The 12,741-nt window shown below is 43.1% G+C and overlaps 1 protein-coding gene across 1 annotated transcript in view; it reads left to right on the forward strand.

Annotated features, from left to right (window-relative positions):
• Nucleotides 1–12,741, forward strand: part of AFF3 (ALF transcription elongation factor 3) — a 327,940-nt gene that overhangs the window by 147,281 nt on the left and 167,918 nt on the right. The window contains exon 4 of the mRNA XM_049834235.1: nucleotides 4,383–4,427. Within this exon, the coding sequence (XP_049690192.1) occupies nucleotides 4,383–4,427 (45 nt within the window). The remainder of the gene's footprint in view (nucleotides 1–4,382; nucleotides 4,428–12,741) is intronic.

The raw sequence follows: 12,741 nt of genomic DNA on the forward strand, positions 1-12,741 counted from the left end.
CATTTACTGCCTGAAGCTTCACTTTAGGCCCCAGGGGAAATCCTGCAGCCCCGTGTTAAGCAATGCCGTGCAGTGCCTGTGCAGCGCGGGGGCGAAAGCTGCCCTGGATGCAGAGGTGGCACCCAAAGGGTGAACACATGGTGGCCACCGCCATGCCGCTGGTTGCAGATGACCAGCGTTCAAGCGCCGACACAGCCAGCCGGCCTCCCACCAAGTGGAAGAGGCTGAGTACGTACCTCAGCCTTCTGGAGATCTTAATCATGCCTAATTTATACTGGAGACAAAATCCAATAACTTCTAGAGACTTTGTAAAAACACTTATCACAGTCCAAATAATAACAGCACCAAAAACTGGCACCATAAAAATCTCTTAGGCTAAAATGGAAATAGGTACTTGCAGAAGATTTTTCTTTCTTTCCTTAACACAAAGATTTGAAAGGAGGGAGAAGTATCACAGATAAGCAATTCCTTTCAGAGAGGTTTCTTTATATATCTCCATGTGAAAGCTCTTAGTAAGGGAAGAAAAAATAAAGTAATGCTCTGAAATAAAATTTGTACAGATGTAGCTTTTTTTGAAATGACATCCCGTTTCTCAAGAATTCGATGTAGCCTTTAGTCAGCCTTGTTTCTTAGAGTTCTCTGTGCTTTGCATGGTAATTAGCTGCTCCTGTTATCAGCGGCGCGATGCTCCCGGCTATTTCTTCAGCAGCCACTGCCATTATCCTTGGTGGCAGCTCCTCGCATCCTCCTGCCAGACTGTACTCCAGCCGCACGTGTGTGCAGATATTTGGCGTTCTTCAGGCTGTGCTGACTGAGGGACGAAGGTAATGGGTGCAGCATCAGAGAGGGAAAAGACCGGAGCCCACTTCCCCCGACAGCTCCCCGAGACTTGCCAGTGTTTTGCTGATGGTTCATTGGAGGTTCAGTGAGGCGAGTTTGTTATGACAGATCGCAAAATGCAAAGGGAAGCAAATGAGCTGGGTTCATCAATGTCAGAATAAATACAGGGTAGCAGCACCTCGGCTTAGTTGGGAGCAGCAGCCTCAAAACCTTTATTTCTTTTTTTTAATTATTTTTATTTTTTAAGTAATTAAAACGTTGATTGCACAAGTGTACTGTGGCGTGCAGGCTATCAAGAGGGTGGAGGGAGTGCTTTGCGCAGATTGCCGGCACTGCCGACATCAGCCTTACGCAGGTGCTGCGTCACGCAGCCAGCACCGACGCAGTAGGGTTTGGATCAGGCAATTCCACTGATGCAAATAGCTCGTTGAGTGCTCTGTGCTATTTGTTGCCTGCAGGTAATGCAATCTCTTCTTTTAATTCAGATTTAAAGAAACATTTACCAGCTTTTTTTTTTTTTTTTTAATTAAAATATGGCCATGAAGTTAAATTTAGGTTGCCAGATTGCTCTGTGATGAGAGTAGGGATGTAGTAGAGAAGAACTTTTAAAGTGAGAACGGGAAGTCTTTTCCAGACCAACATCTACAGACACTTTCCAGACATACTTTAGGTCCCACAATAACGCTCTGCATAGTGTTATATTGTATCATGACCAAAAAAAAATAATAAAGGCCCCAGGCCATATGAAATTGAAGTTGCTTGCTGTGTGCAGAGCATGGTCTCTTAACTTCCCCATCCTTATTCTAGAAGGTTTGATATCAACAGTAATGTAAGAGCCTTACAAGTATTCAAAGCAAAAAAACAAATTAAGGAATTTATATTTGGCTCTCAAAAGATGAAGAACAAAGAGGAAAATAAATAAATTGAGGTTTTTCCCAAATACTGTTTTCACTTTTGCATATCTCGTCTTTGGGTTTGTGTTTACAGCTTTTTTTTTGCCATTTGAAAGGCCGTGTGATGATATTGAGAGGGAGATGTGAAAAGTTTTTTTACTCCCTGCCCAGAGATATGATGTGCTAGGGAGAATAGCTAAAGTTTTAGTTCTGTGGTAATGGAAAGTGTAATTTCTTGCTGATGAGTATTTGCAGACTTATTTCATTACACTTCTAGGGGGGATATTTGATTTTGTAACAAAAGTTTGTTTCTAAACCTAGTCTGAAATAGCCTATTGCCAAATTTACCTTCAGTAGTTTTGTCTTCACACAAAAACAGAGCGCATCATTTTACCGTATGTTCAATGTATTGTATACAGCATAAGATGGTAGGTCATCTCATCCCTCCTCCCATAAGATGGCAATGGACTAGAATAGAAGACTTAAGGTCAGGCAGTAAATTAGTTGCTCTGTAAACAAGGTGTTCATGATGAGGGTTTTACACTTCCCGCTGTTGTTAATGGGATAAGAAGTCCTTGGATGGGGTTTCGGGAAGGAAAAGGGAGAAAATGGAGGGAAACCCCCAGAGAAGAGAGAAATAACAATTAGCTAATTTTAAAATTCTTAAATATCCAGAGATTGTTGCGGTGTTTCTGTCTGTCTTGTTAGCTTCATCGGCAACATCAACTCTTGCACTTGCACCCCTGGTCCAGCGGCAGGAAGGTCACACGTGGTGTTGTGCGGCTCCTCGGAGACAGGGCTGAGATCAGGACAGGGCTGTCTGCTCGAGGGCTGCAGCCTCTCTTCAGCATCCGTACATCGGATATGACTAATTCTCCAAAGGCTGACTTTATAGCGTGCTTAGTTCCTTTCCCTTTGAAATCAGTGGTGTAAATCCTGGTGAACTGTAAAGCTGACAGACTGTGTTGCACCAAAAAGAGTTAACGCGATTCGTTTGTTTGACAATCAAGGGCCATATTCAGGAAAGATTTAGCAGGAGTAGGGACAATAAAGCACTTATGACTTTCTATGAATTGGCATGAAATAACAGCCACAAAAAAATGATGAAACGTAAATTGTTCCCTTGCTTATGCATGGCTGCTGTACTTCTGACCTTGGTTACAGCTGGTAGACTCGAGCGGCTGCGGGTCCAGACCTCCTCAGTCACCCAGCTCAGGCTGGGGAGCGGTGGTGACACTGCCCAGGAGCAGGACTTGCACAGACTGGCTAGTGGCATCATTTGGGTCTGGTAGGCATAGAGGTATCCATTTTTGAAAGCGCCTTGTGATTTTTTTGGGTGTCCAAATACAGATGTGGTAGAGAAGTCTGATTTCCAGGTGAGAAGAGCTCAGCACTTCGGAAAATCGAACTGCTTTGATATTTCTCCAGGTGGGCACCTGAAAACTCAGAACCTCCAGGTGTGTTTCAAAAGTGAGAGGCAAAGACCAAGCTCACCTCCCTGCTGGCTCTTTGCGGACAGTAATTAATCATATCAGTTTTGTTTCCATCCCCCCTTTCCACATGGGAAGACCTCAAGGCCCAGTCTCCCGCTTCCTGAGTTAGTTCTGTTCTCCAAAAAAGAAGAAACCCTTTTTTGGGGGAACTGTCAGGGAATTTAGTGTGGTGAAGTAAATCCCCAGAAAACTTGCTCAATGCAGCCGCCACCTGTATCTTGTGGAGCGCTGCCGGAGATGGGCAGCCCCTCAGCATCAGTACCTCCATCTGTGGTGCGCCCACTCTTCCCAGTTGTGCTGGGCAGTGCAAGGGAACTGGGGGCAGCCAGGAACGGGACGGGACGGGGGGGGGCACAGGTATGGCAGTCTGGTGTCTCGTGCTGCCTTGTCTTCGCTGGCAAAATTTTGGGTCCTAACGAACAACCAAGCTGAGCACGTAGGTGAGGCACCAGCAGGATGGTTGCCATCAGGGGATAGCTGTTCTGCCAAGTCTCTGATTTCTCCTCTCCAGAATGGCTCTGGAGTAAGCCATATTGTTCAGGAGAGCTGAATTTCTCAGCCCCACAACGTACAGGTGGGTCTAGGGTCAGCATTTTAGGAAATCGTAGCCTTCTCAGGACTGCTGTGCTGCCTAGCCCGTGCTCGGTGTTGCCGCCTGTGTTGCAGGTCTCTGCAGCTCTCCCCTCGGCATCACATCATCTACCCTGTACATCGTCAGGCTGCACATAGGCAGTGTCACTGCAGAGTCCTTCCTGCACAAAGGATGCGGAAAGATGTTATTTATTTAATGTAAATAAATGCACATATTGGATCTATGTACATGCAATAACTGTTTTGCTTATGCTTACTCCTACGCAGCATAGCCAAAACAGCATGAACCGCACCCAAAGTGGTGTAAATAAAATCCTATGAATTTATACAAATATGTTGCAATCATATGTAAACGCTGCAAATATTACATCTTCCTGCGGTGCTGATGGGGAATAATTTGAGAATTTTAAGCAGTGCAACTTTTCAGATGCTGGAAAGACTTGGCCTCATTTCGAAACTGTAATAGAGGTTGGAATATATTTCATGTGACAACCATGTCCTCAAACCTGCTATTTGTTATTTCTTTTTAAAACACAAACAAACTGTTTTCTCATTTTGTTTACAGGACAGTGGAACAGGAGATAACAGCTGCATTGAAGAAATATTGCGGGTAGGAATCCTTAAAAAAACATTTTTTTCCAGTGCCATTTTGTTTATTCTAAAAAGACAAGAGGATAACAAGAATATTGCAATTACTGCTGTTAAAAATATTACTCTTTTAGATTGTCATCTTTCTAAGGGAAAAGTAGGCAAAATTATTTCCTCATGAAAAATAATTGAAAAATCTGTGAAAACAACCTTTCAGAGCCTCTGAATTTCACTGCTACTTTGTGCCAGTACGGCTGACCTTCATGCATGCAGAAGCAGATAATGGGATAAATTATAAACTGAAATGTACAATGATGTTTCAGGTTTACAAACCATGCAAAGTGCATGTTTCCATTAATCATGACTGTCAAAAATCTTAATTTTGAAGGGAGGTCTAGGAAGGTCATTTTCCACCTGGATTTAATTAGAATCCATTATGTAATGTCATTATGTCCATTATGTCCATTATATAATGACAATGTGCAAAATCCTTAGTTATTTCCATATTTCATTATTATTTCTTTTATCTTAGTAATTTCTAGTTTATTTCCATGGAGCAATTTAATACAGATCCAGACAGATCTTGGCTTGAATCAATTTTGATATTGATTATTTTCTGAGGCACACAAATTTATAAACAATGAAACATTTCCATATATTTTAACTCGTGTTTTTTTCGGCTCTTTTTCTAAACTGATAATTCAATAATTTGCAATGCTTTTAAATCTGATATAATAGTGATTGAAACACAAAACAAGGTAGATGGAATGGTAAAACCTCCCTATTACTGTGTGTGCTTCTACCTCTTGGATATCCACTACCCAAATATTTCAGATTGTTTATAAATTACGGGGCTATAAATATTTAGTTTAGAGATTAGTAGTGCATTAAGCCTGTTGTTTCTAAAGGCATTTCTCCATTCTCCCTGAATACGTTAAATACAGCTTTTAATTCTTAAACTGGACAAAGAGTTTACCGAAGGGTGATGATGATGTATTGCTTATGACTTCACTGGCAGAGCTTTTACTTAGCTAACGTTTACAAAGTAGGCTTTTGTAGGACTGAACCACATATTCAACAAGCCTTAGCCTCAGTCCCTGCTGCTTTGTTACAAATTAGTAGCAGATATCATGAATCCATGATGTGATGTGAGGCTCATTCACCCATTTTTTATGCAAGGCTTTTAAGATGAACAAAGAAGGTGGTCTTCCTCCTTAGGTTTCCGCAATTAGGCAAAAAACGTAGAAGAGACATGGTTCCTTCCACGCAGAGGAACATGGATATGTGAGAGACCCCAGCTGAGAAGAAAAATGCACTATATGACTAGGGATGGTAAGATGCATCTCCAAACCAGTGAACACAGCTGCTGCTCTCTTCTTTTTCCCTTGGAAATGTTCCTTAAGAAGCATTTTTGTGAAGCTTCATGATGAAGCATTCAGGACATCCTTGGATGGATAGGACCCTTTTGTTCGTGTGGATTTATTCACAAATTCTTTCACTTTGCTTAAAAAATGAATAAAACAACCCACAGCTCAAAAGCTACACTTCGCATCCATGTCTCACTATCTGCTGAGGCTTAGCATGGCTAAAATAGACAGCGTACTGTTCTCGTCCCCTAGCTCTTGTCCTCACGAGTACTCAGTCATCACGGGTAACCTCTCCAATCTGCCCATCCTCCAGGTCTGCAACCTGGGTATCGCTTTCTATTCTGAACTTCCCTTGGGTCTCTGTGTCTAAGACTACACGTGAATCTTGCAGACTGTTACTCCATAGCATTTCTAGCTGAAGCTCTTTATTCACAAAGGTATAAGTCTCAGGTCCAAATTCTCCTTACACACTTTGATTGCTGCAACATCCTTTCCTTGGTTTTGACAAATGCAATGCTGCATACCTGCATTCAGGCTGCTGCACAGATCATTTTCCTACCTTGACATCTTCCCCAAAGACATTTGTCTGTACATCTCACCACTCCTTCTCTATCAAATCAAGTACAGCTATTTGTCTCCGATTTTAAGGCCTCAAGTCTACCAGTCCATGCTAATATATAAGCTCCCACTTTAGCTTACCTGGTGATACTAGCCTCCATCACAATGTTGCTAAGTTTTACATCAATTAATTTCTCCCATGCTTCTTACCAGATCTGGGAAGAGCTTTGAACACTTTCCCAGTTAGCTCCATACCTACCTTTAGATGCTCTCTTAAGAGCCTCCTTTTTCACAAGGACTGTGGAAAAACAGGGGTGAGGTCAGGCATAGACCATGGTTTCTCATGCCTGAATATTGTTATTCCACTTCTACCTTGTAGTGCCTGGTCAGGTCGGATACACCCATTTCGTCCTGAAAAGTGAACTTTCTGTGTCAGGGAAGTGCTGTGTAGTACAAAAGCAGTGCTTAGGTACTCTCACAATACAAAACCAGATCAGCAGTGGTTGTTGTTACTGATAATTAGTGAAAACAGCAACAGTAATAATGTGCCATTGCTACTCACTTCGTAAATTACTGGCATCTAGACTTTTCCAGCCCTCTCCGTGCCCTCTTTTTGTCCTGAACAGACCCATTCAGTATTAACACAGATTTTCTGGTTTTCTGAAACAGACTGTTTATAAGGAAAGCCATTTCCATGTTTTTGCTGGAGGTGCTATTCACATAGTAAAGCCAAAGTTTAGCTTCTTTTCAGACAGAATATATGCAGTTCCCCTACGGGTGCCCAAAGACAGACAATGAAAAGCCACAGGAGCTGCAATCCTTGTGTTGCCCTCAGAAAAGGTGGCTGGCGCACTGAAATGTGTTTATTATATGAAGGGCCACTCTACTGCATGGAGCATCAGCAAAAGTTAGAAGATGCTTAAAATTTATGTTTTTAAAGAACATTGCACCCTGTTTTAGCTGTCTGTTGCACAACAGAAAGCAGAAAACATCCTGTCTTTCTAGATAGTGTGTTCCCTGCACAAGTCAGGCTGTGGCTTTTCCAAGGGATAGGTTCTTCCACAGCATGTCCGTGTTTCCCCAGTCAAGACCAAGGACAGTAGAAAGTGTCGCCCTAATCTGCTCCATCTGCCTCCCTGTGTTTCCTTCCCCCAGCAGGTGAAAGGAGGCAAATGCTGGTTTGGGCACAGATCTTGTCACCCTCTGTTTTCAGGACATGGCCAGAGCTAACATCTGACCTGGACTTGCAAAATCAATTTAGGCATAGTTTTAAAATCACCAAATCTTACTTTGCACTAACTGTGACAAGAATTTGTAGTCTTTGTCCTGCCTTGTGCAACACATGGTGCCACGGCCACGGCCTTTTTTGATGTTGTTTTACCAAATGTATCAGAGTTCTGTAGACTTTGTAAATTGACAGATCCTTCCACACAAAAGAGCAGCTTCCAGAGAAAGCCCCCAAGAACTGAGACGCAGAACCGCTTCCAGTCCCGAAGGAGGTCCATTAACAAGACCTGTCCTGTGTAAGGACTCCTGCTGAGTTTATAATCACTGCAGGAGTCCTGAACCTCATCTAACCCCATGCACTAATTTATAGCAACTTCTTCAAGGTGTAGTGACTTTTCTGTCCAGCTGCAGGCACGCACGTTGAGGGTTGAGAATCTTCTAAGAGAGCCTTCGATGTAAGTAACTCCAGTAAGACCAAGTTACAGAGGTAATGTCAAATCAAGAGGAGAGAAAAACCTCATTACTTGACAGTAGTTGTAAAAGTCAATTCCTTGTAAGCTTTTGCATTGTTGGTGGAGGACATGGTAGAAAACTCTGAAGCAGAAAATAAGAGATAGGCCTACACAAAGATCCTTTATTCCACCGTGCCTGGAGCAGTTGCTACCTGAGTTCCTGAGGTGCTGCCAAAGCCAACCTATTCACTTCCTCGCTAAAACACAGCCTTGCTAAGCAAGATTAGTAAGTTTGGCTGATTTCTATTTGATTTTATTACTGCGTGGAACTGTGTATTTTGTTACAAGTGGTGGGGTTTGGAATAAACATTTATTTTGCTGTAGTACCTGCGAAAAATGGGAGCAGCAGGAGTCCTGCCTCTCCACTAAGTTAACTGTTGCAACCAATATTGGATGCACTCTGAATATATTTGCTATGGATTTAAGGAGAAAGGGAGTGTGTCAAGTGCAGGCAGTTCTTGGTTTGTAAGATAAGTGGTTGGAGATTGATCTGGCTATTCTTACAGTCTTAGCTGCGATTTCCTAGAGTCGCAGTAGCTTTGTTGAAAGGAAACGCACAGGTAAGCTGAGCTTTTAGTTATTGAAGATGTTCCTTGTGAATTCCCTGGGGTTTTTTGTGTTGACATAAGAGGTGTTGTTGAACTAGGGAGAGACGGACATAGTTTGAGTGTTTGGCCTCCAAACAGTGTTTGGCTGCAGGATGCAGAGACAGCAGGAAGCTGATGGAGCAACAGGAATGGAGAGAAAGGACTGGAGGAAACCAAGCACAGCCAGTTAACACCGAAGAAGCCACCTCCTTTGGGATGGTGTGGAGCAGGGGGGGGGGGGGGCAGGATGGCGTGTGGGGTGAAGGACAGATGAGTTTCTTTCAGGGAAGACAGAAAAAGCAATTGGAGAGGCAGTGAAAGGACTGAGACTCCAGCTGCAAACATCCCTTCCAGTGAAGGACAACCCTGATCGGTGCCGTGAGCCTTCTGTCTGGGGGTGAGCACCCGCAGGTGCCCTTGCAAATAGGTTGTGACTTCCTATGGCCACAGGATATCCACTTATGAAAACAGGACGTTTTAAGTGTGATGGCTTTGATGAGTAATTTACTTGAATCTCTCTACCCTGTGAAACTAATCAGAATATGTGAAGCACAGTACTTCTTATTTGAGCAACATAAAAAACTGAATGAAAACAGAATCTAATTCTGTATTTTTCCCCTCCCCACTTGGGATCCCTTGGCTCATTAGCAGGCTTGCTAATTCCTTAGCAGAAAGCATTAAGGATCAACCCATCAAATATTCAGGGTTTTTTTCAAACCTGAACAGCCATATGTGCCGTGAGATCAGAGGCACTCCATCAGCTGATTGAATTAAAACAAGAGCAGAGGTAAATTAGAAACTGTCTGCACAAGACAAATCCTGTGAAAACATGAAATCCTACCAAACACACTGTCACTGTGAATAAGCATCACAGTCAGTGGAGCACGTGTCAATACTTAGAAGGGAGAAAAATCAGTTTTTTAGAGGTAGGTTGTTAGTTCAACAACTGTGAACTGCTGCCTTGTAAATGTTAATGACTGTAAGATCCCACTGGCTGCAGTTAAGCTCCTGGTGGAGTCGGACATGTGAAGAATTACAGAACACAAATATGGTAATCAGCAGTATATTTCTAAACACTCCTCTTGCTTTCCAAAGCAGAGTGAAAAGCCTACAGGTGGAACGAGACCCACTTTGCTGCACGGCGCTAGTGCAATAGCTACCTCTGCACTAGCAGAGCATTTTATTGCAGTCTCACTGCTGGAAAGAAATTGCTGGGCAACTTTGGGAGGGAGGAGAGAAGGCCGCCCTCAGCAAGGCACCTTCATGGGGAAATTCGGGTTGGCTTTTGTGACTGAGCCCAGCGGGAAACTCCTGGAAAAGTTTCAGGACGAATATAGCAACTTCAGGTGAAAGAGAGGCAGTGGGGAAGAGAGAAGGAATGGAGACATAGAAGTAACCCCGGTTTGCTGACACTACCTTTCTTGCTCAGTATCATTGAATACAGAAGTACTCCAAAGTGTCAGAATCATATTAAAAATGTATCAGATGCATAAAATATCATTTGTTTTCATTGCAGTCTTTCAGCAGAACTTTCACAGCATGGCTTTGCTTTTAGTATCCTAAATTTCAGAGCAATTAAAGCTTTGTTTTGGCTGATGTATACTGTTCATTGCATTTCTTCAGTATTATTCTTTTTGTCTTTCTTACTCAAATAAATGAAAAAGCATACTCAAGAGTGTTTGGAAAATATGTCATTTCACCGAAGGCACTAAATCTCAGAAACATTAAGACATAGCTCAAGCCATCTAATCCAACCTCCAATACACACCTATTAACATTGCCCTTCTTACCACACCATGACATCCAGCTCGTTTGCACAGTATCTTTTCCACAGCAGTCGCTGTCTGCAGCTATTTACCTAGGTCAGCTTTCCTCCAGCCAGCCTGGGTACCACTAGTGGTGTGGATGGCAGCATCGCGGAGCTTCAGCAAGCTCTGCCTGGCGCTTCTCCAGCTTCTCAGTGAGAATTAGCAGTCCATACGGTACCTTGTGCTGCTAGAGCAAAATTAGCAGCAGTACCGGAGCTAGCTAAAGATATTTTGGCTTTGTCCACGTAAGCTGCAATGACTACAGAGGAAGCATACCTGTGTATACTGTCATTCCCTTGACACCTTACACCTGGGCGGCTCTCAGGGTACACCGTCTGTATGTGGTGCCTCGGAGTTTGTCTGTGTGTCCGCTGCAGCCAGGGTCTCTTTATTACCTCCTTCTCCATCCAAAAGGCTGGGGGGGATTCCTTACTTTTCACAGCTTTTGTCCCTTTTGGGGCTTTCTCAGATCATCACAGTCTCTGTCTAGGTGATCTGTTACTTCTTGCAGCTCATCTGAACAGAAACGGCTCCTGGTTTGGGCACCATGCATGGCACATCGTTTTTATTGCCCACATTGTGGTTTTCGACTGTCAATCAACCTTCACAGCCAACACGTTAAATGCAGACATGTAAATATCACTTCCCTGGCCCTTAATATATAGAGTCTGAGGTACAGAGCATCATGTAAAATGGCACTGAAATACTATACTAGCAGTGATAATGTCAACCAACCATTAACTAGTTGTACATCGACGGCCCCCCTGAATTATCACACTTGGATTTTTGCTGCTGTCACTGTTGTTGTTGAAAATAGTATCTCAAAGGAGTTTCAGGATTGAAGTATGCTGTATATTTAAACCTTGAACTTAATAAGTCTCAGTGGCAATGAAAAAATATCACTTTAAAAAGGCAAAAACTATAAATAGTTTAGTGGAAATAGGAGATCAAGCTAGAAACTCTTATGGTGGGAGCAAGACTTATGACAACGCCACTCGAAGGTAATCTGCCTTTCAGTCCTCTAGGTCCCGATGCTGGATGTGGAGGCAATTTCTGTGGCATTAGCCACCCATGTGCTGGGGCATTGACATTTTCAAATGCAGCAAAATCTGATCTGTTTTGAATCAAATAGGGTGGTACAGAGGAAAGAGACCCATGTTCTTTTAAGAACACAAGTAGCCAATGTGCGAATGCTTTGTGTTAGGAAAAGGCAGGCCAGTATAAAAAGGCTGGTGAAACAGTATCGTGCCAATGTGGTGGAATTAATTTTCAAAATTGCTGTTTTGTAGTGAGTGTATATACCCTGTTATTTGACAAAGGAAGAGAGAATCCAGAATGAATTATCCAGCCTCTCTGCTATACAAAAATAATACAGTAAAATACTTACTAATTTTTTGCTCTGTTTCAAGTGTTTCACAAAGCTGGAAAAGAGGCACAATCACCATCTTGTTCCAATACAGAGAAATGATTCCTTGTTATTAGTGGCAAAGGGCCAGATAGATCCTTGTTTTGTATATCCCTGCTACAGCTCCTCTGAGGCCAACAGAATTATGCCTATTAATACCAGTAAGGATCTGTGCTATCAATCCTAATGAAAGAAGAATAAAATTTGGGTAAAAGCAGATATCCACACTGCTGGGAGCCTGGGATTTGATGCCTTCAGCCGCCACCTTTAGAGAACAACCTACTTTCTGCCCCCTTGGTAAGATTCACTCAAAATGAAGTGAGACCACAAAGGAGGTGTGAGTTGAGATGACGGCATCTTCCAGTAAACCCTACGGTGACAGTGGTTTCTTCCTTGATTAAATGGGCATTAAGGAAGCAGACTCATCAGACGATGCAACTAGATGCTGTTATATGATGTATTTTCCACCCAAGTTAAAGTTCCCATTTTCTTCGCCATGTTTCCAGGGATGACTTCCCGTAGCGTGCGTGTTTTCTGGGCTGTAGGCTGCAGAGCTGGGCACATCGCCCCACAGTCCCCAACACCTAAGGACACAGCCCTGGTTTGCCCTGTGAGCCCGCAGGGTGACAGACCTTCTGCCATCCCCACCTTAAGATGTGTCTCTGAAAACCTGCTTTAGATCGAGTTGTGGGTTTCAGTGGCTGACATTACACATGTACTTTGCCCATGCACCTTTTCCTGTCTCCCACACTACTATTTTCAGTAGATATGCTCTTCTAGGAAATTCCTCTGTGGTGCCTGATTTTCCACAACTGGAGATGATCGGTGGGAACTCTCCCACCACTGTCACATCTTGGTCTGACCCAGGAAGA

The sequence above is a fragment of the Accipiter gentilis genome, chromosome 31 (genome assembly GCF_929443795.1).
Source record: "Accipiter gentilis chromosome 31, bAccGen1.1, whole genome shotgun sequence".
In the NCBI taxonomy this organism is placed as follows: Eukaryota; Metazoa; Chordata; class Aves; order Accipitriformes; family Accipitridae; genus Astur; species Astur gentilis.